Source organism: Cucumis melo, chromosome 8, assembly GCF_025177605.1.
Source record: "Cucumis melo cultivar AY chromosome 8, USDA_Cmelo_AY_1.0, whole genome shotgun sequence".
Lineage (NCBI taxonomy): Eukaryota > Viridiplantae > Streptophyta > Magnoliopsida > Cucurbitales > Cucurbitaceae > Cucumis > Cucumis melo.
Window position 1 is genome coordinate 899,808 of NC_066864.1, and position 14,615 is coordinate 914,422.

A 14,615-nucleotide genomic window follows, 5' to 3' on the forward strand; every position below is an offset into this window, starting at 1 on the left:
TTGGTCCCTCTACTATTATATTTGAAATTTGTTGTTTTTTTGTTTACCTTCAATTAGCTTTAGTGACAACTATCAAGAAGTATTTTATATGGTTAGTTGTTTACTCTCTCGTGTTTGATTTGTTTGGTACTCGCATTCATATCTATCTCATTTCATTTTCTCTCCATTTTCACAAATTTGATTTTAGAGTTTCTTGAATATCTACCGTTGATTCATCTTTTTCATATACATTTTGGCTTTTTCTTTTTCATGTTAGCATTATCGTTTCGTCTTCTCTCATTTCGTTTTGTTCAAATCTTATATTAATTCCGTTTAAACTCTTAACATATCTACAGATTCATGCTTTCTTAATGGTCCAAATATGTATGTTTTTTTCTGTATAAACCTTAAACCCTTCTGTCAACTTCATTCCACATTGTTTGTAGGCGTCTAATTCGACTCTGCGAGATTGCATATTTTGCTTACGAATGAAGTTTGTCTTTTGTTTAATATATACAACTTGTAAACATATTCAAGTTGGAAATATATTCATACACGATTTGTCATTACTTAATGACGGTAACAACTTTCATGTATATTTGATATTTAACTTTTGAATTTTACGAAAATTTAATTATTAGACGCTCGTCGTAAATAAAAATAAGTATTTTAAATTAATAAGAAAAAAAAAAATCCAAGGATCCAATCTAATTTAAAATTTAAGCGTTATTAACCAAATTAAGACATCTTTAAGATTGCCAAGTTGATTCGAGTTGGCTTTAGGGAAAACCCTCCCCACAACCCGGTCTATCTAAACCACCACAAAAATAGTATTTTAACCATTAAACAATGGAGGGGGAGGTTTCGGTCTTTTTAATAAATACTCTTGAAGTGAAAGGGCCAAAAAACTTATTTTTCGAAATTGGGTCTATTTTCCAAAATTGAAAATATTATGGCCCATTTTTGTTAACCCTTATTTCTAAAACCCTAAGGTTGTGTAAGGTTTTTGATTCTGAAGCTGTGCTTGTAAGCAATGGCGGAGAAGCAGAAGCGAAAGCACATCCCTGTTCTACCATGGATGCGAAGCCCTGTCGACGTGTCCCTAATCGAGGAATGCCCCCTTGAGATCCTCCCTATGCTCGATCACAGGCAATTTTCTCTTTCGTCTTAATCATTTGTATACATAATGCCTTCCCATCTTCGAGCTTTTCTATTGACTATGACCTCAAATTGACTTCTGCAACTTTTAGTTCGATATTCATCATTTACAGCACTTCATTGGAAATAAGTGAATCTTTGGTTGGATATCTCATTGGGAGCACTGGGACTGTAATATTTCCGTGCATTGTATTGACAGTAATTGGAATTTTGGTTATCCTTTTATCCCATAGCTTATGATCCATATGACTCGAGATTTAGATGGCTCGTTTTTAGTGCCGGGAGATTCACTATCCTAGAGTCTTGTTGCGCAGTTGCATTTGATAAAGCTTTCCAATATTTTCTGACTGGAGAAAATTAAGTTAGATATTTTCATCTTTCTCAAGGGTACAATTTTAACGTTTTTTTTTTGCTTCCCAAACGTTAGATTGAAGGTAGCTTTGCAGAACATGGGCATCTCTTCACTGTTTCCAGTGCAACTCGCTGTATGGCAAGAGGCAATTGGACCCGGTTCTTTTGATAGAGACCTATGTATTAATTCACCAACTGGAAGTGGGAAAACTTTAGCTTATGCCCTACCAATAGTGCAAATGCTGTCAAGTCGTACAATCAAATGCTTGCGTGCTTTAGTTGTGCTGCCTACTCGGGATCTGGCCTTGCAGGTTTTTTTATTTGCTTCTATTTATTTAAGATATAAATTCCTATAAAGTGCAAACAAGCAGTTTTTTGAGTTTATCTCCCTTTTTTAATTTGGAACCTGCTACTATCCTGTTTCGAATCATTGATTTTGAAGTATTCTGTTTTGATATCCTGTAGTTTATTCCAGAAACTATCCATTTTTTTTTTGTGGTTTCTTGATTCAATTTTTGCTGGAAATTTACCAGGGATATTCTTTGCTAAACAGTGTTCAACGATGCTATTCAACTGATCAATGAATTAGATCTGATCTTGATATTAGATTAAGTTTGCTTTCTGGATAAGAATCTTTTAATAACTCTGGAATTGCTCTTATTGATGAAATGCATGAAATATGCTCACAACTCTTCTTAATCAGGTTAAAGAGGTCTTTTCTGCAATCGCACCTGCAGTGGGATTATCTGTAGGTCTGGCTGTTGGTCAATCTTCCATAGCTGATGAGATTTCTGAGCTCATCAAGAGACCTAAGCTTGAGGCAGGTATCTGTTATGATCCCGAAGATGTTTTGGTTGCGCTGCAGAGTTCTGTGGACATATTGGTGGCAACGCCTGGAAGATTGATGGACCATATTAACTTCACGAAGGGTTTTACTCTTAAGCATCTACGTTATCTTGTAAGCACTCATTGTTACAACCTATGAGTTTTAGTTACATTTATATTTGAAAAGGCTTAATGTTGATGTTATATACTACGGGAAAGTCTTTTCTGAAAAAAAGATATACTGTGTTAAATGATGGTTTGAGGATGGACGTAGTCACTGAGTCTGACCCAAATTTATTTGTTGCAGAAAATTTACATTCCACCGCGTACAAGTGTTTTTATTTATTTATTAAATAGTATCTTTATTATTAGTTTATGTGGCTGATTGAATTTTCTAGATTTTAAAAAATCAATATAGCTGTTCTGAGCATTTTTTTTTGTTGGTGAATTTTCCCCTATTGTTGATTTTATCCAGCATAGTCACACCAAGTACAAAGCTGGTTATGTGTTAGTTGTTTCGTCGGGATCGTTGATTTTAAAATGGGTCTGTAAGCTGAAAAATTTGCTGCTATCATGTGTTAGTTTAAATGATTGTTTCAACATATATCAATTTTTGAGCTATTGGTGTCTCATTACAATCTGCTGATGATATATTATTCAGGTTATTGACGAGACCGATAGGTTATTAAGAGAAGCATATCAATCTTGGCTACCTACCGTGCTTCAGTTGACTCATGCTGATGACAGCAGTATCATCTTTCCTTCCTACATTTCAAATCCTTGTTCAGCTGGATCCTTAAAAACCATAAGGAGATTGTAAGTTCTACTTCTAATGATGTTTGCCATTGTTAAAATTAATCTGCCCTGTCATTTCTTTCTCTAGCATGTTTTTTTGGTTCATCTCAAAATTTCCTCTGTGGTATAAATCTACAGTGCTGACTGCATGTACTTTTTTGGATTCATGCAGTGGTGTTGAGAGGGGTTTTAAGGGCAAACCTTACCCAAGGCTTGCGAAGATGATTCTATCTGCAACGCTTACACAGGATCCAGGCAAGCTTGCACAGCTTGATCTGCATCATCCTCTATTCTTAACAACTGGGAAAAGAAGATATAAACTTCCGGAGAAATTGGAATCATACATGATGGTAAATTGGCCCCATCTCTTGATTAATCTGTGATCCAATCATTTTTTGGGTGTTTGTTTATGAAGGACAGAAGTGCAATTAACCATTAAATTAGGACACCATTGGGCATTGATCTTGGCGAGGGGTTTAGCCCTAGTTTTGGGCTTTGGATTCTAATCTATTCATAAAAATCTATGCTTATTGATTGTTGGTGTTGGAAACGGGATCCTAGGAGATTAATTTGCAACTTTTAACGTTCTTTGATGACATGATCAATACTTTCTTAAGTTAGTTTTAATTTGTTTCTTTTCAGATTTGTGAATCGAAACTCAAACCATTATATCTGGTTGCCCTACTTCAAAGTTTAGGAGAAGAGAAGTGTATTGTTTTTACATCCTCTGTGGAGTCTACTCATCGACTATGCTCATTACTCAACTTTTTTGAAGACTTGGAACTCAAGATCAAAGAGTATTCAGGGCTTCAACGCCAATCCTTAAGAAGGTAACACTGGAAGATTGTTTTTAACATGAGTGCTTTCTCTGTTCCCATTTTAAGTATTGCCAGAAGCTATGAATCCTGGACTTCTCTTAATCTCGTGGACTATGATTCATGATTTTCACAGTCAGACCTAATTACCTCTGTGGACGGGATTCCTAGATAAGAAACTGTAACTTAGTTATATAGAATACATAAACGATTATTCTACAACTGGACCACATCTGTTTCATAGAAGGTTTTTATTTTTATTTATTTTAAAAACATTTATTTATTATTCGTACTATTATTTTAATTTTATGTATTGTTTCCTAAAAAAACTATTATTTTTAATATTATACTTGAAAATTCTGTATGTGAGAAAAAGTGCCTTTTACACATTAGTTTTTTTTTTTACATTGATGAGTGTTTTTGTCTAATGGAGATCGAGTATTACTTTTTAAGTTTTTTTATCATTTTATTCGCCTAACATGTCCTTATAAATTTGAGCATACTGCAGTTTTGCATTTATTCTCTCTTATAGATGTTCATATTATTGCTGAGATTTCCTGGTGAATAAATTTACATACGTTCTGCAGCAAGACACTGAATGCTTTCCGGGGAGGGGAGATTCAAGTACTTGTTAGTTCTGATGCCATGACTCGTGGAATGGATGTTGAGGGTGTGAAAAATGTTATTAATTATGATATGCCTGCATTTATAAAAACATACATTCATCGAGCTGGTAGGACTGCAAGAGCTGGGCAGTCTGGGCGTTGTTTCACATTGCTGAGAAAGGATGAGGTATTTTGTGATCAAGCCGTTATGATAACATCGTGATTTCATTGGTTATGCCTCTCACTGGGTTTCTTTACATATTCAAAATTGATAAAAAATGAATTCATCAACTAGTTACTGTAATTATATATTAGACTTAAAATTCAATTTTCTGTGTAATAACCCTAAACTTTCAACTTTTTTGGAAGAAAATCCTAAACTTTCTATTTTGTGTAGTTGCTTGAATAATAAAAAATCATAGAAATAGACACGTATCAGAAACAAAATTTAAAATTTAAAGACCTAATTAAGCACTTGTTAAAATTTAAGGTTGGACTCAAAATTAAAAGTTCAAGAATCTATCAGACACTTTTGAAACTAAGGATGAAAGATCAGATAAATAAAGATGTGATAATTTAGGTACTACAATCATAATACGCTTTGGCCTTGTACCTTGTACAATTCTGTGGTAATCTATCAGACGCGAGTAAGCTTTATAGTTCAGTTAGAAGATAATCCCTTTTGGTTGAGCCTTCTTTGTTTCTGGTTAAAAAAAGTTCAACAAGTGAATAATTGAGCTAATTTCTTAGTCCAACTTGCTTATACTTAGATTCATATGTTTCAGGTTAAGCGTTTCAAGAAATTGCTGCAAAAGGCTGATAATGATTCTTGCCCCGTACATTCCCTACCTTCCAGTTCAATTGAGTTCCTTCAGCCTACTTATGTCTCTGGTAACACCTCATCCCTTTTGACTATCCGGAAAAATAAAAACTGCCCTAATTTACTAATTACCCAAGTAACTGAAATTGTTGGGCTCCATATTCCTTGGTCCGTGCATCAAATCCACTCTGCTCTTTCTTCACGTTTCAATAATAAGTAAGGCTGCAGGGTTAATTTGTTAGGAAGCATGCGTTGTTTTCTGTGAAGCTGCTTCATAAATAATAAATAATCTTCTGTTATTTCTCTTCATACAAATGTTTTCTCCATATGTTTCTCGTTTTGATTGTTAATGATTATTAACAGCCCTAGAGAAACTGAAGGAAAAGGTTGAATCAGAAACATCCAGAAAGAGTACAATCACGTATTCTTCTAGAGCGGGCAAACGGAAAGATAGGAACTCCTCCAAAGCAAAGGTTGGTATCAACAATCAATCTCATATGAAAGATTAGTGTCCCATTTTGTAACATATGAAAAACATCTTGAATGAATATGGTGAGGATTAAATGGTTAACCATCTTAGAACACTAACACCACTAAACTATTCTTGTGCATTAGAACAATACAATTTCCCATTTCAAACTTCAATAAATGTTTAACTAATTGCCATTAGTTGAAGCAAAAAAACAACTAATGGTGTGATTTTAAACCGTCTTAAAATAAGAACACTACTAACTAATAGACCCAACAATAGTATTCTTATGCACTAGAACATTACAATTTCCCCATTTCAAACTCGACTAAATGATTAACTGATGGACTGCCATTAGTCAAAACAAAAACACAACTAATGACGTGATTTAAATGCTTTACCTTCTCAAAACACACACTACTAACTAATGGACTGAATGACAGCAATCTTATGCATCGGAACATTACAGATTCCCCATTTCAAACTAGACTAACTATACACATGGTTGCATTTTACAGTCTTAGCAAGTTCACTGGAAACTGTGAAAATACAAGGTTCCGGGACTCGGTTGACAAGGACAAGAAAATTCAACGACAGGAGATGGTGTTGAAGCCTTCTATAAGGCCCCTTTTATCCACTTGAGTCACATAGATTCAATCATTGAATTTGGAGAAAGGTCTGCTTATGTTTCGGACGAAGTACATAGAATTGGCACCAACAGCCATAGAGGCAGAGGTAGATGACGATGATAGGCTTCTTTGGGGAGCAGCAGGGTATTCATTCTTGTTGCACTCTCTATCCTCTTCACTGATGGTATCCAACACTTTTGATGTGCGGCGCCTCATGACACTGATAATCTGTGGTGGTGCAACCTCAGTAACAAACCTCGCTATACGAGAATTTGCCATTTTTCGGAGGGGTTTGAGTGTTGGAGGATGGTGGTTGAGAATGTGATGCTCTCCAAGCTCTACTTGGTCTTGTTGAGAGCCTGAGAGTGAATCCAAGCTTTCGGGCGATATTTATTGAGGATTTTCTTAGACTAGGAGCTGAATGGATGTGGGGGAATACTTGAAATCAATATTTTGGCTCTGGGTGATACCACCTAACACACACATATATATACACACATGTATGTATGTATGTATATGTATGTAATGGTTAAAATCACTCGAAAACAATTTTAATCATTCAAACTCAATCGGATATTTAGATTTACACACCTTTAATTGGTCAGAATCCATCCGATATTTACTTTTGCTTTTAATCACATTTTTTCGTGCTAGTAAAATTGATTTTGAACCATTAAAAACATTTTTCATATAACTAGGTGGATTTTAACAATTTTATAATGACTTCCAAAAATGTCATTTTTGAAGTTCTCTCAAATGCTTTCTCAGACCTTTCTAGGAGATTAATTTGTGGTATTTGGAGAGAGTCCAAAATTTGATGGGACCAATTTGCTTTTGCATCTGCCCTCTTCAAAATTTAACTATGATTGGCATTTCCATATGCCACGTTTCTAGATTTTCTGGCGTATCGGCATGTTAATGCTGACAAAATTTATTGTCAGTTATTAAAAATGTGTAAAATTTCTGACAAGTGTCAGAAGCTTCAAGGAACGATTTGGTGTATTAATTGAGCAAAGAAGATTTATGGATGTTGGGACGGTACCAAGATCCCAATGGAATTTAAAATATCTTTGTTGAATTATTGGTTACTTTGAGATTGCTATTGAAATTCAATCAATTCAAACCGTCCTTTGAGCTACCATTAAATATTTTCATGTATTTTTCTTTTACATATGTTATTTTTGTAGAAATATCCATTCACATTGATATTTCCACCAAAATTAGAACACCACAAGCAATTTCTGAATACAAATATTAAAGATAGTCTACAAATTTCATGTCTATGTAAATATTAGGAAAAGATAGCGTAAAATTTAATACAACTTTCCGTTCACTATGACTTGTGTTCTATCGATTGAGCAAGTTCAGCATATTTACAATGAAAAAAAGCTACCGCTTTCTACCTTAGCAAAATCAATTTTTATCCAAGATCCAATATCGTCACTCGAATGTAATGCTAATCATAACGGTAGGCTGGCACATAATTGAGATGAAAATGTAACATACCAACGAACAGTCGCACCCAAATGAGTATATTCTTCTTTCGAGTATATTCTTTTTTCTTTGAAACTTACAACCAATTAGAGAGGAAACTTGTGATCTCTATGAAACTAACTGCTCACAGAATATATCATTAATCCGTACTGCTGCTTTTATTCCTAGATGAAAAGTTTATTTCCCTGAAGGGCCTGCAAGAAAATCAAGAAAGAAGATTAATGCACAAAATATCAACCTAATTAAATTCCCTCCATTAAAAAGGAAATTACGCTATGAACAGAGGATCATAAATATCCGTCGACATAAGGTTAGTTAATTTGGAACGACTTTTTAAGTGCTTAGAATGTTTTTAAACACTCAAAAAATCATTCCAAACTAGAAGACCATACTCTTGTTTATCGAACTTAAGAATGGTTTAATAAGAATAAGAGAACAGTACGACCACCGAAACAATGGGATGCAATGGTAGGATATCAAGCATAAGCAGGATAGTAGAGACTAGAGTTGTTGTACGTCTAACGTCATAGTGAAATACATTAAAGTTCACCTTCAGAGGCAAAATGTAATAATTAAGCCCAGGGACTATACCGCAGGTAAGCAACGATGTATGATGTATAGCGTAATATGTAACATTACGGAATGAATGACTTGCAAAAAGAAAAAGTGCCATTTCTTTGGTATTTTACCTCGATTTCATGTGTAGCAATGTGAAGAATATAGAAACCAGGAGCGAAGAGGATCCTACAAAAATGTAGGCACATCCAAGGAAATCATTTCTTCCCCCCAACCAGCTTGATGTTGAAATAACAAGTTTCTTTGTTCCTCCAAAGCTGTACGTGTTATAGTTGTTCATTAATTTTATAGCTAAAACATCATCGGCATGCAAATCTTCTTCAATTCTACCATATAACTTTCTGAAGCTTGGAAGAGCGGCAGTGCGCATCCAGACAATTAGATCTTCATGATCACTCAGCTAATGTATGAAGTAAGAACCAGCAACCAAAGAGGAAGGAGCATGATAAGCTAAAGTATTTATTGCAGCCAGATTATTCAAATGGACTTCGAGAGAAAAAAAAAAAAAACTAACTTAACCACCATCTTAAATAATCCACATGCAAATTTAATAATGTGAAGATGTATAGTGAGACAGACCTACAACTCTATTCACTTAGAGAAGTAACACGTGATCCACCCACAAGTTTAAATCTTAGTCATACTTCATTTCCAGTTCACATCGTAAATAAATGGGTTCTATTGCCTTGATTACTCGTTGGTTTACAAAGTGGTCAGATAGTTCCTTGAATCATTCAGGTATTTATTCCATATATATAGCTATAAGAATTTCTATAGCTCCTTTTGACTCTTTGGAACCCATAAAGAGAGGGAGAAAACAGATTCTTACTCTGGAACTTTGCTAGTAGGAATAAGTGAAGCTAATGTCATCCAAAGAAGACTCAAATAGTTGGCTCCTATAAAAAAATGTTGCTTATGTAGAAAAAACGAGAAAACTCAAAGCTATATATTCTTGCACTTTTCCAATGTTCAAAATTTATGGTGTTTTTTTTTGGAAGCATTCAGTTTTGCTTGGTGTTTTCCGGTAGTCAACATGAACAGTTTTTGGGTAACTTCTTCCAAATTACTTGTTCGGAAAGAAAGCCAAGGTCTTCATGGAAAATGGTATGGATGTTTTATATGGAAGGTTCGGATGGAAAGAAAGCATACAGTCTAAGGAATACATCTCGAGAAAGCAAAGAATGTTGAGAAGTTTTAAATTTTCAAGCTAGCCTTGAGCACTTATAAAATACTTTTGTAACTATTGTCGTCTTGAGTTTGAGACCCACACCCATATTCTTGCAGATAACCACAGCAAGCCCCTTGGTCCAATATATTAATAAAAGAATACTAAATGATTCTAATATAACGGAGAAGTAATGTGGAATACTAAATGATTCTAATATAACGGAGAAGTAATGTGGAATACTAAATGATTTTAATATAGCGGAGAAGTAATGTGTACTGAAATTTAATTAAAGTCTGTATACTTATAGCACTTACAGGAATGTTTGGATCTAGATTTCCACCACCAATCAAGCTTCCATTTTGAAAGTTAAAAGGATATACATGCTTTCCAAATTTATGTTCACGGTCGCTTTCCCATGCAATGTTCTTCCTATTCACCTTCAATTCAGATTTCCCAAGGACAAACTTATATGTGTCATTGAACAAACTCCATGCTATCAACCCACAAGGGACAATCGGAAGACCATTATGCGACTGTAATGGTTTGCAGGAACTTGTATCGTTGTATGCCAGTCCATGTACCAGCTGCTTATCACTTCTACTTTTGACATACCTGAAGTTTACGAATAGAACAAGATTACGCGTCTGAACAGTGAACATACTATGACCTAATTAATATTTCAGAATAAAGATCTTCAGGTGAAATAATAGCTGAAATAAATAGACGAATTAATACAAAATCAAGCATCATTACACAGAACAGAAATAAGGTCATTACCTCCGGTGGTTCTGATAGTAGTTATCTAGTTGATAGTAAATGTAAATTGGAGCTTTCATAGTCTTGTTGACCTATAAAAGTATTAAAATAAGATTAGTAATAAAAAAGGGCATAGAGAAGAAGTAGAGTCTAAGGGCTAAGAAGCATGGTGTCATGGGATTGAATGGCGAAACTTGACTTTAAATTGTATATTTCCTTTTTGTATATTAAAAATGTATATATGTATATTTGCTTTTTGTAGCACAAGATTGCCTAAACTTGACTTTAGATTTCCTTCTTGTATATTAACAATGTATATTTTATAATCACATATTGTCATGTTATGTCCGTGTCCTAGATTTTAAAAAATGATGTCATTGGTATTTGTGCTTCTTAGGCCAAGAGAGGGCCCTGTTCCCATTGCCCTTATTTTTCGGTGGTAATATGAAGGCATAAAAAACAAAAGTCATTGATAATGATAACATAACAAATATTTGACATTAATCATAGATGAATTTTTGAATCACTTTACACTGGTGTTTACAGGCACAAGTGGAGTTCTAAGTCCGAATCAAATTTTGAAAGCCACACATTTATCATCCTTCCTTCCAAAGGGAGATTACTGCCTTTTCTTATCTTAAGTCGGCCTGAAAACTCACTCTCCTTTCCAGCATACCCTTTTTTCTCAATTTGTTCCCTAATAGACTTATAGTTTCATGGTAACAAACTAATCCACCGCTGAAAGAATCTAAAATGTATACATATTTTTTAATTGTATCTTTAGATCTATTGTGGAAGTACACAAAATAATGGAACAATGTGTTCAATGCAAAATCTAAATATAAGTGTGCTAAGCACAAAAGATAGGCATACCTTTATGGAAAAGGAGCAAAGTTTAGGAACTGAACTATCTTTAATATACGCCACCATATTATTTTTATATGACGCAGGTACACATTCAGTATCATATCTGTATACAATTTCAGCAACCTGCACGGGCATTTTAACTATCATCACAGCACTTATCTCACACTCAATAGAACTACGTGTCTAGCTAAACAAAAGAAAAGCAAGTGAAGAGTAATGTATCAAGATCTATAAAGAACACTTACACTGTGGGAAGCATGAAGGACAAGAAGCCCAACAGGAATGAAAATAATTCCCATTAAAAGGAAAACAGAAATAACCTGCAAAAGGAATAAGCAACATTCTAATATCCATAATAATTAATGTACAGCAAAGAATTATAAAAGACTTATGTGTCAATTCAGACAACATTAAAAAACTCACCCATGTAGGAGTCAACACAGGCTTACAAGCTGGTAGGCTCTGTTGTGTAAAACGATAAAAGGCTGCATTTGGTGCAACAATTGCACAATGTTTACAAGAATACATCAAGTGAATGAGAAACAAGTCAACAAAATTGACTTGCAGAAGGTTGCCACAAACTCTGAACTTAATTGCCAAAAGTAGTTTTAACAATAAAAGAATAAAGCATCCAAGAGAATCCAAAATATAACGATTTCCTAGCATTTGTAATCAAAGCGACAAACTATAAACCAATAGGGCTGTCAGATGTCTTGGTCATTGCCTACTCAAACAAATGGAAGACGAATTACACAAGCTATTTATTAACCCTCCGCAGAGGCCCAAAAGAAAAGGAAAGCATTTTCACAAGAACAAGCTTCACATCTTTTCTACCAACTATCCACCTGTCCTGTGGTCATTTAACACGATTGTACATACTAGCTACCTGAAGTCTACTGCACATATTTTCCACAAGTCAAATGCTTTGGAGCTCAAATATATCATAGGCAAAAGACAGAGATGACCGGACTGGAAGGAGCGTGTGATGCAGCCATGCCGCAAGGGTTCAAGATATCATCTCCAAGTCTGTTAAAATTTAGACAACTCAAACCATTCATCTAAAGTGCTATATTATACTTCAAAGACAAATCAATATTAAGAGTAACTAAGCCATCCATAAGAACTTGATGCACGCCCTCCATACTTGACTGGTTATTAGCCTATTAGATCTCCAAGTTCCTCCTATCATCAGGCATGGAAGTTTTTTTTTTTTTTTTTCCTATGATCCAGGCTCTCTTTGTGCATACTAGAAACACTATTCTTGTGCTACTATCCCGAAAAAGTCCACAATGCATCTTTTTCTTGATTTCTAGTCCTATATCAATCTATAATTCCACCCATTGAACTTCATGTTTGAAATCCATATTAAATTTTAATCAAACACCCAAAAGCATACAAAAGTCTGAACTTCCATAAAAAATTATAAAAGCACGAAACAAACATATGAGTGCTACTTTTATTTCAAGATGGTTGGCAACATTGATATGACCATAATTATGAATTCTAAGACGCTTTTCTTTGTATGTGGGTACTGGAAACTTCCATTTATAGCAAACCTTCACTTTTAAAGTCTGCAATTTACATCCAGAGGTTAGCAAAAAAAGGGTACAACAATACCTTCACCAGTAATAACCAAAGGGAACACATAGGTTATTTTAGTAACTAGACGACAAAGGAGACCCCATCCTACACTAATCAACCCTGAACAATATGTAGCTTTTTGAAACCAGAATCAGCACATACAATTCATATCAACTAAACCACTAGATTTACAAAGTTAAAAATTACATATTGCCAAAACCTTAAAAATTGGTGAGCGATATAACTAACTGGGTGTTTAATATTCAAAGTAAATACTTGTTGGGGGTTTTCAATCCAGGACTACTTAATTATCCAAGGACTTTACTATTCTGTCCAAGAATTTGGTTCGAAAAGACTTCGTAATTGTATCCATTATTTTATCATAGAGGTTAGATTACCTGTATGTCTCCTTGCTTGTACATGTCCAGCTGGAACTGATCCAGATCCTTCAGAGGCCACTAAGCTGCTGCTTCCATCCAAATCCATAGATTTCATAATCTTAAATGGGAAGACCCTTAAAAAAAAAAGGTTCTACGAACTTGCAAATGCCCCTATGTTTCAAAGCTATTGCACAAGAAGACAGGACCAGAATCTTCTGTCAGCTACTGAGGCCCTGCCAAATGCCAAACTGCAAGTTGAATTTAAACCAAACAAATTACAAATACAAACCATATCGCATAGCAACCTGAAGTAGCATTCCCTTCCAACAACCAAAACACACATATAAGTTATAACCTTCTATACTTTCCTAGTCCCCCCCCCCCCCCCCCCCCCCAAACATAACATAAAAATCAACTGAGTGAATCCAAATAACGACACCATCTCGAATAAGGCCGACCGGATGAAATTGATTACGCACACACATAACAGGAACTTAAAAGGCTCTCTTCCACATAACAGAAACAGGAAATTGCAATGGATAAACGTAACACAAATTTACATCACATAATTAACTCTACTTATTCCTAACTTGATCCAACGATAAAGGATGACCATGAATCTAAACATGAAAGAGAAGTATAGAACTGAAAATTGGATACACGAGATGTGGCGGGCGGAGTTACCTGGAACTGAGGAATAATTTGATTACAGAGCAACAGATGCATTGAGATAACGCGTGAACGGAAGCGATCAGAGGTTGATTGGACAAAAAGAAATTGGAATCAGTAGCGAAATCATGGGTTTTCGAACGAGAAGCAGCTACGAAGGAGCAATCGCTGTCCGTGAAAAGTCGTTAGAGATACTGCTCCCACTCTTCCCTCTATTTTTCTCGATCTCCATTTCCATTTTTTGGTTGTGGAAAATGTTCGTGTGCATCCGTATGCTGTGACGTTCGTTTGACTTCCTCATTGAGTCCGATGTTTTTTCTTTTTCGATCTCTACTAATTTAACGGATGATTTTGTGTCTTACTATGAAACTATTCGGAAGAATTGAATGTAATCAATATTACTTAATATAAAAATCTAAATGAAAATAAGACAATGATCTTGTATTATGTATCGAACTCAATTCAAACATCAATTTTAGTTGCAAAATTACTATGTTACGGATTACTAAACAATCTTTAAGGGATTGTTTGGCCCAAAGGTTATTACTATCGAATTTGGTTATGGTAACTAACCCTTGTTTAAGGGTTTTAGGGTTATTTGATAACCCCTCTTCCCTCTCTCTCTCTTTCTTCTTGAACTTTTTTCAATTCTTTATAACCCTATTTCTTCAATTCTCC

General features: G+C 34.8%; 2 protein-coding genes across 11 annotated transcripts; one reads left to right on the forward strand and one right to left on the reverse strand.

The window, feature by feature from the left end:
* The first annotated feature begins 967 nt into the window (after positions 1–967).
* On the forward strand, positions 968–7,036 carry LOC103484346 (DEAD-box ATP-dependent RNA helicase 1). Of its 3 annotated transcripts, XM_051088535.1 has the most exons (11): positions 968–1,128; positions 1,565–1,799; positions 2,192–2,446; positions 2,789–2,857; positions 2,975–3,129; positions 3,281–3,458; positions 3,751–3,938; positions 4,511–4,715; positions 5,314–5,419; positions 5,712–5,821; positions 6,336–7,036. In XM_051088535.1, exons 1-11 carry the CDS (start codon positions 1,013–1,015, stop codon positions 6,339–6,341), a joined length of 1,623 nt encoding a protein of 540 aa, XP_050944492.1. In that variant the 5' UTR covers positions 968–1,012; the 3' UTR covers positions 6,342–7,036. The 3 variants fall into 3 exon arrangements, with proteins under 3 accessions (XP_050944492.1, XP_008439599.1, XP_050944493.1); XM_008441377.3 differs by lacking the exon at positions 2,789–2,857; XM_051088536.1 differs by lacking the exons at positions 2,789–2,857; positions 6,336–7,036 and having other exon boundaries at positions 5,314–5,825.
* A 671-nt stretch (positions 7,037–7,707) lies between these two features.
* On the reverse strand, positions 7,708–14,230 carry LOC103484348 (putative ALA-interacting subunit 2). 8 transcript variants are annotated; one of them, XM_008441382.3, is made up of 9 exons: positions 13,953–14,230; positions 13,287–13,501; positions 11,731–11,792; positions 11,553–11,627; positions 11,314–11,430; positions 10,462–10,532; positions 9,999–10,296; positions 8,630–8,916; positions 7,708–8,134 (listed from the first exon to the last, which is right to left on the reverse strand). In XM_008441382.3, the coding sequence occupies exons 2-9, from the start codon at positions 13,381–13,383 to the stop codon at positions 8,080–8,082; spliced, it is 1,062 nt and encodes a 353-aa protein (XP_008439604.1). In that variant the 5' UTR covers positions 13,384–13,501; positions 13,953–14,230; the 3' UTR covers positions 7,708–8,079. The 8 variants fall into 8 exon arrangements, with proteins under 8 accessions (XP_008439604.1, XP_008439603.1, XP_008439605.1 ...); XM_008441381.3 differs by having other exon boundaries at positions 13,287–13,516; XM_008441383.3 differs by lacking the exon at positions 13,953–14,230 and adding an exon at positions 13,708–13,941 and having other exon boundaries at positions 13,287–13,516.
* Between the last annotated feature and the right edge of the window lie 385 nt (positions 14,231–14,615).

What these genes read in the sequence shown, in the direction of transcription:
- LOC103484346 (XM_051088535.1), top strand. Translation starts at nt 1,013, where the DNA reads ATGGCGGAGAAGCAGAAGCGAAAGCACATCCCTGTTCTACCATGGATG. An exon ending in AATTGGAATCATACATGATG is followed by an intron (nt 3,459 to 3,750) that starts GTAAATTGGCCC and finishes GTTTCTTTTCAG; the next exon opens with ATTTGTGAATCGAAACTCAA. An exon ending in CATTGCTGAGAAAGGATGAG is followed by an intron (nt 4,716 to 5,313) that starts GTATTTTGTGAT and finishes CATATGTTTCAG; the next exon opens with GTTAAGCGTTTCAAGAAATT.
- LOC103484348 (XM_051088539.1), bottom strand. Translation starts at nt 11,973, where the DNA reads ATGCTAGGAAATCGTTATATTTTGGATTCTCTTGGATGCTTTATTCTT. An exon ending in CTGTGTTGACTCCTACATGG is followed by an intron (nt 11,628 to 11,730) that starts GTGAGTTTTTTA and finishes TTCCTTTTGCAG; the next exon opens with GTTATTTCTGTTTTCCTTTT. An exon ending in TACTATCAGAACCACCGGAG is followed by an intron (nt 10,297 to 10,461) that starts GTAATGACCTTA and finishes CGTAAACTTCAG; the next exon opens with GTATGTCAAAAGTAGAAGTG.